We start from the raw sequence: 12,577 nt of genomic DNA, 5'->3' as shown, positions 1-12,577 counted from the left end.
ATAGTGGCTCTGAGGAGCTGAGGCACCCAATTTCACCCAATTTCAGAGACATACTTGGCTCAAGGAAGAGAATCAGACAGGGTAGCATAATATGACCATTATAGTTTTGTGAAAGGTAGGTATAAAATTTAGGAGCCCACCCAATGCTTCTTATGATGTAGGTATCCTCGTAGGTCCCCAATTTTCATTTTCAGTTTTGGGCTATTAACCGCACTTTCTTTTGCAACAGCAACCCCAATGTTCACTTTTCAAAAATCTTGAAATTCTTTAAATTTGGTTATTAGTAGCGTTCAGAATACATTGTGTACCCTGAAAATCAAGTCATTTTGACTGACGGTTTAGAAGATTTAAAGGTTTGGACACAGCTTGTTAGGCTGCAGAATAGAACATGCAGCCTTTACAGACACAAAAAGCTATCTGTGTGCTGCTGACGACATCTTCTCACTCAGGTGAATAAACACGCTCACTCAGGTGAATAATCTTCACAGGTATTTTTTTTTTTTTTTTTAAATATTAGCAGTGATGAGAGGGGACACTGGCTGTCCTGTCCTGATCTGCTATCACTTGCATACTGTTCTTAAAGCATTTTTAATGTTATATAAAGGAGTGATTTTTCCTTTTCTATAATGAAAAAATGTGTTTTTATTTTGTTTGTTTTTATTTTTTTTTTTTGCGTAGGACCCCTTCAGTCTTTACCGCCATGGTGATAAAAACTGAAGGGGAAATCAGCAGCCTCCTAGAATATTTGTCACATATTCCAGGAGTCTGTGGGCTGCTCTTTCTGTGCATCATGCATTATAAGCTTTTCTGTAAAAACCTTTTTTTCAAAAAAAAAAAAAAAAAAAAAAAAATTGCTTAACTAGATATTGTCAGGGGCACATCTAAAGTTAGGCTGAATTGATACTGGCAGTAAGGTTGCATTTACTGCATTTTCCTCTTCCTCACGCCACTGTTGCTTGAAAAATTGCTAGGTCTGAAAAAACCTAGCAGTTGCAGTCTGTTCCCAATCCCAGGTGCCTGGCAGTTGCTAGTAGTCACGTTGGAACAGTAAATGGCATGTGAACTAAGCCTAACTTGTTGCACTGCATTGATTACACATACACTATCACATGGGATTGGACACTTAAAACATAGTACACTAGAAATTACATGGGCACTATAAAAATTATTATTAAAAGTTTACCATACTAACAGGGCAGGCATCAGTATGTTGGATCAAAATATAGAGGGTATGTAGAACACTAACACAATAATAGGGGTTTCTAGGTACCCATGGCATAAACAGATGGGAGCACTAAATTTGCAGTTTATTGGCCCACCCACTTTTTGATCATCTGGCTACAGCTCCCCTACCACCCAGCTGGGAAAAACTGTTCCTTTACAAAAAATTATTTTCCTACATAAATGAAACAAATATGAATCTGCACCCATTTTCTGCCCCAGCACTGTCTACAACACCTATTGTTGCTCCCATCTCCCCTGAGAAAGCCTATCTGGTGAAACCTATAGGTTTTAGGCAGACATTATTCCTATACTAAATGTAATGCTTAAGATCATGTATGAAAATTCTTTTGTAACTACTTCATGGATAGTGGAACTATGTTGGTACAGAACATTGTGCATCAGTGCAATAAACTACTTTGTTAATGCAAAAAAAATGGCCTGCAAACCCTATCTTTTTCTGTATTCCTTTAGAAGTCTGTGGTCTAATTTCCCCAATATGCGTAAAAGCTTTCAGTGCATTTTTTGCAAAGAGACTATTATAGCAAATATATAAGACACATTCAGGATAATGAATTCAAATATGTAAGTATAAAAAATCATCAGAACAGTATAAATAAAATAAAATAAAACAGTCTGAATCCAAACATGATAGGTGATATAATATTAGGAGTAATGCTCCACAAGTATAGATTGTCCCAAATAAAGTAGTGTGCAAGGAGAAGTAACAATTACGCCCAAAATTATGCAAAGGTCACCAGCAAGCCAATAGCATTATATAACAAACAAATGAACCGTTAATTAGTAACGACTAGTAGGGACTCATTACATATTATGCCAAAGAGTTAGAAAATAAATACTTGCCCGGACAGTGAACTGCCAACACTTCACAGTTTCTTATGTGATTGTTGAGCAGAACAGCAAAGCTGTGGGAGTCCTGCTGCAGGCATCAAGAGTGCCTGAATCAGACTTCTGCTATTTAACAGCAGGAAAGACCACCCCCTAACCAGGTGGGTGGCTTTGATGTGCTAATAGGTAGTGATTGTGCTTTTCACCTGTCAGTCAACCTACAATAGGGGGATGACAATAAGTGTTTTACATCCAATGAAAAGGCAAGTCACCCTATGGGAAAAGAACTTACCCCTGGCTCAGTTGGTGATACTGAGAACACACATCAAGGTTGTATAATTCAGCATTATACAAACAATTGACTAAATCTCACCTATTACTGCGAACTGGTAAGTGTAATAGATCAAAAGGTAGATTAAGTACCGTATTTTTCGGACCATTAGACGCTCCGGACTATAAGACGCACCAGGTTTTCCGCACGGGAAAACAAGAAAAAAAAATTCATTTGATTTCCCCTGAGATCCAGCGTGCGGCACTTGTGCCCGCCCAAAGTAAAAAAATATGCATTCGGACCATAAGACGCACCCTGATTTTCCCCCCACTTTAGGGGGAAATACGGTAATTAATGGGTGTATATGTATTGATCATCATATATTTACTTAAAGCGTACCTAAACTCAACATTTTTACTTTACGTAAAAGGGTGGACAACCCTTATATGTAAAGGGAAAATGTTATTAATTTTTTATTATTTTTAAGTGCAACACCCTTTTAAAAAAAAAAGTGCATAGTGCAGCACCTCCCCTTTTAGTCTTGATCGCCTTGGTGATGAAGATGGAATAGGAGGGCAGAGCCTCCCGGGATACCTACATCACGCATCCTGGGAGGCTCTAGGCGCTCCTTCTGTGCATGGCCTAATCTTGGACATGCTCAGAAGGAGCATTTTTTCAATTAAGGGAAATAGATGGCGATCTCATGCAAGCGCAGTGAGATCAGCTCTCTGGTTTTTTTTTCCCCCTTCACAGCGGGCTTCATCACCCCGGTGACGTGCCAAGAAGAAGGAAGAAGAAAGTCAAGAATGAAGATGGCGGTGCTTCCTCAGATCTGGGACGAAGAGGAATACCAGGATTGAAGGTAAGTGTAATATTTTGGTTTTGGTTTACTTCCGCTTTAACCAATAAAGAAGTAGGAAAAAAAGGAACATTAGCATTTAAAAAAAATGCAATATCTACAAAGAACTCAAATATTGGCAAAAATTATATTTCAATTAAATGATCAACATAACTGTGTGATAGATACATGTAACAAGATTCTAGGTTCCAAAAGACCCAAAAGTCAGTCACAGGATTTTGAAGACATTAGAATTTCAATACACTCATTTAAAACAGATGTTTACTTTATTTAAAACAATAAAGTGTACCTAAACTCAGAAATTTCACTTTACATTATAGGGTAGACAACTCTTTTATGTTAAGTAAAAACTCTGTTTTTTTTTTTTAAAGTGCAACACCCTTTAAAAAAGAAAAAAAAAAAAATGTGCAGCACCACCGCCTAATTCTCGATCGCCTAGGTAATCAAGAATTGGAGCACAAAGCCTCTTGGGTGATCCCGGGAGGCCCTTGGGATCCTTTTCATGAAAGTAGAAAAATTTGCAGATCTCACGCATTGGCAATGCAAGTTTTTTTGGCAAGTTTTTTTTCCAACCTACGTCACCCGATCTCGTGCCTGGGTCTGGTGACAAAGGAAGAAGAACCAGTAAGAGGTGAAGATGGCCGCGGCTTGGGGACAGATCCCGGGACGACGTGGGACCCGATATTTGCAACACAGCAACATACAAAGTACGCCATCTTGTGGTTCATTCTCATACAACATCATGCTTATTTCTTAACTAAACCACAATGCCTTTCATCAACACTACCCTTTTTTAACATTCAATACTGTATAATATATATATTTTATATATATATATATATACACACACTGCTTACAGTAACCCCCTTGAGCCTGTATACTGTGAGTATTTTTCAAATAATACATTATTCCAATGATCTATTCAAAACACAGTTATTACAGGGAAATACAAGTTATTCTCCTCACTGTCTTTTGTTATAAATACTAGATTGGTTATTGCTTCACAAGAAACTTGTATTTGATAAATTCAACCATATCATCACAATAGCAAGAATCCCAGATTAAAACCAGCATACACATAGGATACCTATACTCCTTCTGTAAATAAACAATCTTTTTATTTCACCCTTCACATTGGATTTACTTTAATACCTTTGTATTTCCTATATATTTCCATCCATCATCGAACATCCAAACTGCCTGTTCAATTGGAATGTTCAACATGAACTGACAAACTGTATATTGCTTGTTCCTAAATTGGTTCAATCTTTATAGTGTACACAGTAAGTTAGTATTTTATCCAATCAATTACTGAACAACTATAAAGGTTAATATTTTGTGTTGAAATATACTGACATTACTATTATCACATTATTTTAGGGTCTTCTTATCCCCTGAGGAAGCCCATAGGGGTGAAACGCATTGGGATGGGACCCACTATGTAATCCCTTCTTTCCAACAATAGTTTGTCAACCCAATTAACTATAAAGTATCTTGTGAACAAATTGAATGTTTTACATTCATTCTTTTATACTGTATTGTTTATAAGTAGTATTTTATCTAATACTTTGTGATTTCATTGTCCAAAATTCTCACATTTGTTGGATGGTTTAATTACAGTTTTGGAGTTGTTTTTTAAATCTCCAATCACTTTCCGTTAGTTTATTCATAGGCTACCTTTTATTTTTGGTAGTTCTAAGTCCCTCACTGGTTGAAAAACATGTTGACTAAAAGTGTAAATCACTGGATTGTGTCTTAAGTCCGCATAACTTCTAGATCTATAGCCTGAAAATGTAATTACCTATTCATTTTTCAGGTTCCAAAAAGTAGATGTACTTTGATCAATCAAATCTTCAACATGGCCTTCCTTCCAAGTTTTTAAGTGTTTTAAGGTCATCTAACTTCTATCCCTCACAATTTGGTAACAACTAATTTTTCACATTTGGTTCTTTATCAAAGAGTTCTTTATAATTTCCTAGCAAAAAGGTGCAAGTCTTCAATAAACTCAAATTTGTCCAGTCGATCTGATGGATAAAAGCTAAGGCCCAATTGTAATACTTCATGTTCTGTTTTAGATAATGGGTGTTCTGATACATTGATTACATTTAATTGTTGACATTGGGGATTTTATACACATAGTGCCCTGTTGGTCCTGATACTTGAGAGCCCTGTATTGTGGAATTAACATATTTCCTAAAAAACGTGAAGAAGGTTGTGTCTGTGAAGGAACAACCCCATTTCCTGTGTCCCAGTTCATGGCACATCTCAGTTACATTGAATGTTCTATGATGAACCATAACTGTCCCATAAGTGATTGTGGAGATTTCCAAATTTAATTTTTATTGGGAAGGTTCACCAGAAACATACAAAATGATCATTTAGGTTGTAGGCAATATAACCATCATAATTACAAGAGGAGGAAAGAAAGGTGGAAACACTACTTAGTCTCCTCCTATCCATTTAACAGCATAATTAGCAATTGTTTTCTGCAGCTGGCAAAACAAAACAGCATCAACGCATATCTATGTGATCATGTAATAATAACACAGGTCAACAAAAAATTAGTTTTGATAATCATCAGAAACCACAGAAAACTTTTTCAAATCAGTTTTTCGAGCAGATATCAGATCTGTTTTCAGTTTTTTCCTAACATGTATTTTGCACTTATATGTAAGCACCATTGAAGTGAATGTTAATACATCTTCAGTGTGAAGTAAAATTAGACACACTGTGGTATAGATCTACTGAACAGTGTCAGGTACAATTGTTTCTTCAATAATGCTTAGAGTAGGATTTTCTTGTGTACTTTTTGTCTGGATTGTCTCGGTACAGCATCCAGCAGTAGTCAGCCATCAAACTTTCATTCCAGAAACCTTGGTAGCGGTGCTCCATTACCTAAATGTCCTGGTGCAAACATTCTCCATGTTTGTCACTCACCATACCAATATTTACAGGGAAAAATTCTAGATGTGAGTGCAAGAAGTGTATTTTTAATGACACGCGACAACCAAGTTTCTGGTATGAATCAAGCAGATTCTGAACTCCTTCCTTGTATGCAGGAGACTTATGGTTGCCCAGGAAATTTTCACACTGCCACTTGAATGCATCCCAAGCTTCTAGCTCAGCTACTGAGAGAGATTGTTTGAAAACATTATCCTGCAAAACAGACTTGACCTGTGGTCCTATAAATATCCCTTCCTTGATTTTTTCAGTGCTTATGTTTGGAAACTTCTCAACAAGGTACTGAAAACCCACGGAGATTGATTTACTCATGGCCTTTACAAGCCTTTCATCAAGCCAAACTTGATATGGAGAGGTGGCAGAAATATTTTATGCGGATCAACCAGAGGCAGAAACTTGAGACACTGCTTGTTTTGGGCTTATAAGTATCTATTGGTAGCCAATCACGCTTGACATAATGGTCTCCTGTTGATCAGCTGTCCCACGGGCATAGGAAACAGCAAAATTTTGTAAATCTTCCTTGCATTCCCATCAGCAAGCCAATGACCTTTAGATCCCACAGATGTTCCACTGGTGTGTTTTATACTGGATTGCATCAAGTAGTAACTTTATGTAGTCATAGGACTCCTTTAGGTTAACTGAATGGGCAATCGGTAAACTTGGTTTGGAATTACCATTTTGCAGTAAGACTGCTTTTAAACTTCTTTTAGATGAATTAATGAAGGTACACCATTCAGATGGAACATGCTCTTGTGGCAAACTGTTAAAAGAGAGCATTTATATCATGACAGTAGCACAGTGAGCCATCACTAGTGAAGAACCATGTCAAATTATGATTTTGTTTTCTGTAGTGAGTTACATTTACACCCTTTGCAACAAGTGCTTCTGTTTAAGCTTTGAAGCAAGATGTTGGCTTTGTCTTTGGAGAGATTTAGTTCACGAACGAGATCATTCTGCTCTGCTTGTGTAAAGGTCTCTGGTTCTGAATCTTCATCGGCCAAGTAGTCAGGATCAGACGATTCGGGGTTGTAACTGGCTGCAACTCCAGCGCATTCCTCGTCACCTTTTACAGAAGGTCCATCATGTGGCGGTACTGAAACTGGCAATGAATCATCATGGGGAACAGGCCTAATTGCAAAATCGAGGCTGGGATATACAATTTTGTGCTTAGTTTTACCTGAGAATCCATTTTTGTTGACTTGGCAAAAAAAGCAGTCGATTAGATGGTCTCGCGGTTCTCTCCACACCATCGGGATTGCAAATGGCATTGCTGCTTTACGCCAATTTAGCCGAATATAATTTGTATATCTTTTTAATTATCTGTGGTAATTTGGCGACGTTGTGCTTCGGTGGTGAATGAACCAAACATGTAACATAAACTGTCTGGATCATTAAGGCAGATTCTAGGCATGATGACAAATGAAATCTTAAAAAACCTTAAAAAAAAAAGAAAACTGTCGTTAAATGTTGTATTCATTTAAGGCTATTTATAACGAATTTTACACAATATATAATTAGCTGCATCACATAAACTAGACGTTCTAGAGAAAAACTGAACACAGATTTAAAAAATACTACAAAGCCCATAGAAAATTATCTGATGAAAAAAACATGTTGACCTGTGTAATCAATCCCATAGAACTCAACACAACATTTTTTGTTTTAAACTTAATAAATATTACAAGACTATTCCGGGTTGGGGGGGGGGATACAAGATTATGGGAACTGTGAATGAAGAGGGTAAGATTCCTTTGATTGGATAAACATATGCTTTAAATACCAACCAGTAAAAATGAGTGATTAAAAGCTGTATGATAGCATTTCAAAATATTGGCAATTCAGATGTTCGCAGGGTGGTAAGACAATCTGGTATATCGTGGAACATGGTGCAGTAGAACCATCTCTTATTGGTTACTTCTTCAGTGCCTCTTATGGAGGCAGTCCATCTTCCATTGACTGTGAAGATTTCATTTGAGTGAGGTGCTGTATGTGATGTGTTTTTCAGTTGTGGTGTGGACTTCTTCATTCCTGCCTCTTATAACTCTTGGAGCTTAATTTTGGGACACCTGTGAAGAACATTCTGATCCACTTTCATCAATGGTTTCCCCATTTCCTTCAACTTATGAAAACCTCTTTTCCTATATTAACTATGCTAATGCATGTGGGTCCATTTATATGCTCGTTCAGATACAAAATGCCTGTTGATCCTTAAGAAATGTTTGTTCTTTGTTTGAAACTAAATGAGAATATATTATTTGTATTACATTTTAAATTAAAGTTGTTATCCCTAAAGATATCAGAGGAAATTAGCTCTGAATATTCTACATAAAATGTATCTAATTCATCTTTGGTTTCCTTCAATTCCACTGTATGATATCAGTTATTGTGAACATCCTTTTAAAATTTCTTCATATTCTTTGTTTTAAAAGGATACATTTCTAAGATTAGGGAAAATCTGGACTCTGAGGCCAATGGTATTGCATCTCTCCACCAAATACTTCACATACTGTATATGCCAGTGCCTCTTTGTTTGTGTTGTACAAGAATTTCTGATTCTAGAGGCAAAAGCCGCACAGGCATTTTCCCGTAAATCCATGAGGACAAAGGGAAAAGAGCACAAAAAAAAACAAAAATGCCACACCACAATGATTTTACAGAAGCAGATTAGAAGATATCTTATATACCGTATTTTCCTGCGTATAACGACTTTTTAACCCCGAAAAATCTGTGCCAAAGTCGGGGGTCGTCTTATACGCCGGGTACTTACCAATCACATACAAGCTACAAGCTAATACATCATCTGTTCGGGTGCTGCACATAGGGAGTGACACGGTGACATGGTGGAGGGACCCGACTGTACCCTGAACGGGGAGAAGATCCGAGCTCGGGTTACCAAGAGTCAGTGTCAGTGTCCGAGAGCTTCGGGGGAACGCTGTGAGCCATGCGGTAAAGATGTATTTATATGCGTGTTATAGAATATTGTGATTTACAAATCAGCCACTAGGTGGAGCTGTGTGACTACTTTACATAGAAGGGTAGACAATTATATTATTTAAAGTAAAAATTTTCTTTGTTACTGTTTTTTTTTTTTTAAGTGCAACAAACTCTATATTTTAACTGGAAAAGCTGGGGGTCGTCTTATACGCCCAGTCATCTTATACGCCAGAAAATACGGTACTCATCAATAAATATTTGAAATGTACACACCAGGGGAGTTTAAAAACTATGCAAAGTACTATACAAATGGGTGTTTTCCACCCTGATCATAAAACCAAACTAATATAACTACCACCTAGTTATTTACAACAGAACTTATCTCTCCCCGTCACACTCCAAATCTCCCTCTGACATATTCCTTACTGTTAATAACACTGGTATTTATCCCGCCCCTCAGGCACGTTGTCCTGGTGTCACCTTCAATTCTGCACTCACCACATTCAGAACATTTCCAGGTTCTGTCACTTTTACCTGCACAACATCTCTTAAATCCACCTCTACTTGTTCCCAGATACTACCAAACTCCTTGTACATGCTCTTATCATTTCCTGTCTGGACTACTGTAACCTCCTCCTCTCTGGTATTCCACTAACCCCACTCTCTCCTCTACAGTCCATTATGAATGCTGCATCCAGACTTATCCATCCTTCCTACCACTTCTCTTCCACTGCCCCTCTTTGGATTTTAAAGGTCAAATGAAAGTCAATGACGAGAACTACAATTTAAACTCCTGTACTTTGCCTTCAAATCCCTCCACAACTCTTGTACCACTTACCTTCCTAACCTGATGGAAAAATACACCCATAGTCACTCTCTTCACTTCTTTAATAACCTATTAATGAGTTCCTTTCTCTTAAGCTTGTCACATTCACATCTACAAGACTAATCTGAAACTGTCCCAACTATTTGGAATGGCCTTCCTGGTTCTATTCGGCTTGCTCCTACTTCCTATTCATTTAATAGAGCACTCAATATCCATCTTTTCAAGCTTGCCTACCTGTCCTCTGTCTCCTAAAATCCTTAATATTTACCCACCACTCCTTATTCCCCCTCCTATTTTTTGCTACTTTCCCCACCTCTTAGATTGTAAGTTCTTCTGGGCAGGGTCCTCTCCTCCACCTGTGTCAATGTCCGTATCTGTCAGTCATTTGCATCCCCTATTTAATGTACAGCACTGTGTAATATGTTGGCTGTATATTAATACTGTTTAATATTATTATTATTATTAATATGGAAAAAAAAAACTGTTATATGAATTTTGAGCTTTATTTACTGATTTAAAACACACTGCTGGTATTTTACACAACTGTATATAATATATGGAAATTATACTGTTCCTCTTTACCTCAATGAACTGCAAAAAAGGGTTTTTACAGTACATGTGGTGTTATAAATTAACCTAAATAAGTCTCTTACTTGCATTACAAATGTGTGTGTATATGTGATTGTTTACATTTTTGTATGGTAAAATATTCAAATATGTGGTATTATCAGTTTTCCCAGGTATGTTAAGTAGCAAAAATGTATTTTTTTCCTACAGTCTCCGTACATCAGAGACAAGCTACCTTAATGAAGCATTTTCATTTTACTCAGCTATTCGACAGCGTTCCTACTATTCACAAGTCACCAAAGAGGACAGGTGAGATTTTCTTAGTAGTAGTCTTTATTATTTTAAATCAAACTGTCAGTCTTGTGAGATTTTCCCCAAGAGGTTGTTGCTTACATTTTTTCTGTAATAGATAAGATCTTTTTTCCAGTGCCTTCCTAGTATATCTTTCTTTTGTCCTTTGAATAATGCTGTAGAAGAGCAAACATTTTAATGCACATAATAACTTTAGATAAACTAATTTTGAAATTATAAATGTGTCTTGTATATACTTGTAATATAATTCTTGAATTTTCAAATACCAAAAGCAACCAGTGTTGGCCTTTATTTTAGTAGTAAAAGGTATACACATTGTCAAACTGCCCCTGACAGGTACTGCGCCCCTTTACACACCTATTCTCCAACCACTTTGTGTTCTCATTAGGGCTAAATCTGTTCTTAATCTGTCCAAAATACCTTTGTACCAGGCATGATTTCAGGACAAGATTACATCATTATTAGCAAAAACTGATATAAAGAGATTGACTTCCCAAAGGGAAGACAAAGATTTTATCTGTTTTTTAGACAGATTGTTCTCAATATGAAGGTAATAAATCCACCCTTTTTCAAGGGGGAGAAGCACACTTCTCTTAAATGTTTTTTTTTGATTGAATTAAAGCTTTATTCATACAACAACCTAAAACAATACAATCAAGGTACACTCACCCAAGGTACTGCAACGCAGCTCAGAAAACACTATATTACAATACCCCCAAGATACATACTATAAATACATTCACCCCTACATTCTGCGATATGATGCCTGGGTGGTGTGAGTCAGGGCTTCTCCCTCATGAGGTCCTGCATGACGCCGCCATATTGTATGCCTAAAAATCACGATACACAATACAGTATACTTGTGACAAGGTGGGAAAAGGGAAGAACTCACAGGTCCAAGGATTTATTAGACGTTATCTTCCTCCTCTGGGAAATCCATGAAGGAATAGCCTTTAAGAGGACTGAGGACCAGTCTGCGACAGTCCTTAATGGACATCCTCCACCTCCAGTGGGTAAGGCGCTTCCTAGTGCACCAAATTGTGTTCTTAAAGCAGCACATGGTCCTACAAGCTCCTTCAATTTTGCCTTCTGTGTATGCACTACCAAACAAACCATACAGCACCATGCAGTGTATGATGACTGACTGTGACACATATTGGCTCCGTTCTGGCTGCCAACTACATCTAAGCACATTTCAAAAAGGAAAGCACCTCAGATGTTAGGATTCTATTTATTTCATAGCTTTTTGATGATTCACACCTATGGAATGCTACTTATGGAGACCTTTTTTAACACAAAAATTAAAAAAAGAGCTATAAAGGTGCTGAAAATATTCTAAAATACCCGCCTATTGTCTGATATTTGTTAATTGTGTTTTTTAATAGCATCTTTCTGTGTGAATATATGTGCTTTCTTTTTTTAAAAAAAAACGCTTCAACCTGAGATTTGCATATGCCATACCTCCATCCTATTGTCCCTGCATTAGTCTTAAGAAGCCCAATACGGGAGTATTCCTAACAGCTTAACCTCCTATTAGCCAGGGTACTTTCCAAACAAAAAGCTTTTGAACAAACATCATTATTAATAAATGCATTTATTGATAAAATAGATAACTTTAAAAAATGTTTTTTCTTTTTTTTATTAGGATCTTTTATTAGTTATAAAAACACAAAATGACAGGCACGTTTATTAGTTGTAAATTAACAGAGATTAGGAGGTAGTTTAAAAGGATATATACATCTATTCATACAATAGTTTATACAGCACATATAATGTC

General features: G+C 36.9%; 1 protein-coding gene across 2 annotated transcripts in view; it reads left to right on the top strand.

The window, feature by feature from the left end:
* The window catches only part of SCAI (suppressor of cancer cell invasion), a 344,415-nt gene that overhangs the window by 97,473 nt on the left and 234,365 nt on the right, over positions 1-12,577 (top strand). For both annotated transcript variants that reach the window (XM_072429918.1, XM_072429919.1), the window contains exon 5: positions 10,699-10,797. In XM_072429918.1, the coding sequence (XP_072286019.1) occupies positions 10,699-10,797 (99 nt within the window). The remainder of the gene's footprint in view (positions 1-10,698; positions 10,798-12,577) is intronic.

This window comes from Pyxicephalus adspersus, chromosome Z (genome assembly GCF_032062135.1).
Source record: "Pyxicephalus adspersus chromosome Z, UCB_Pads_2.0, whole genome shotgun sequence".
Lineage (NCBI taxonomy): Eukaryota > Metazoa > Chordata > Amphibia > Anura > Pyxicephalidae > Pyxicephalus > Pyxicephalus adspersus.
The sequence above is the reverse complement of the archived record's forward strand: the minus strand, read 5'-3'. Positions and strand labels throughout refer to the sequence as shown.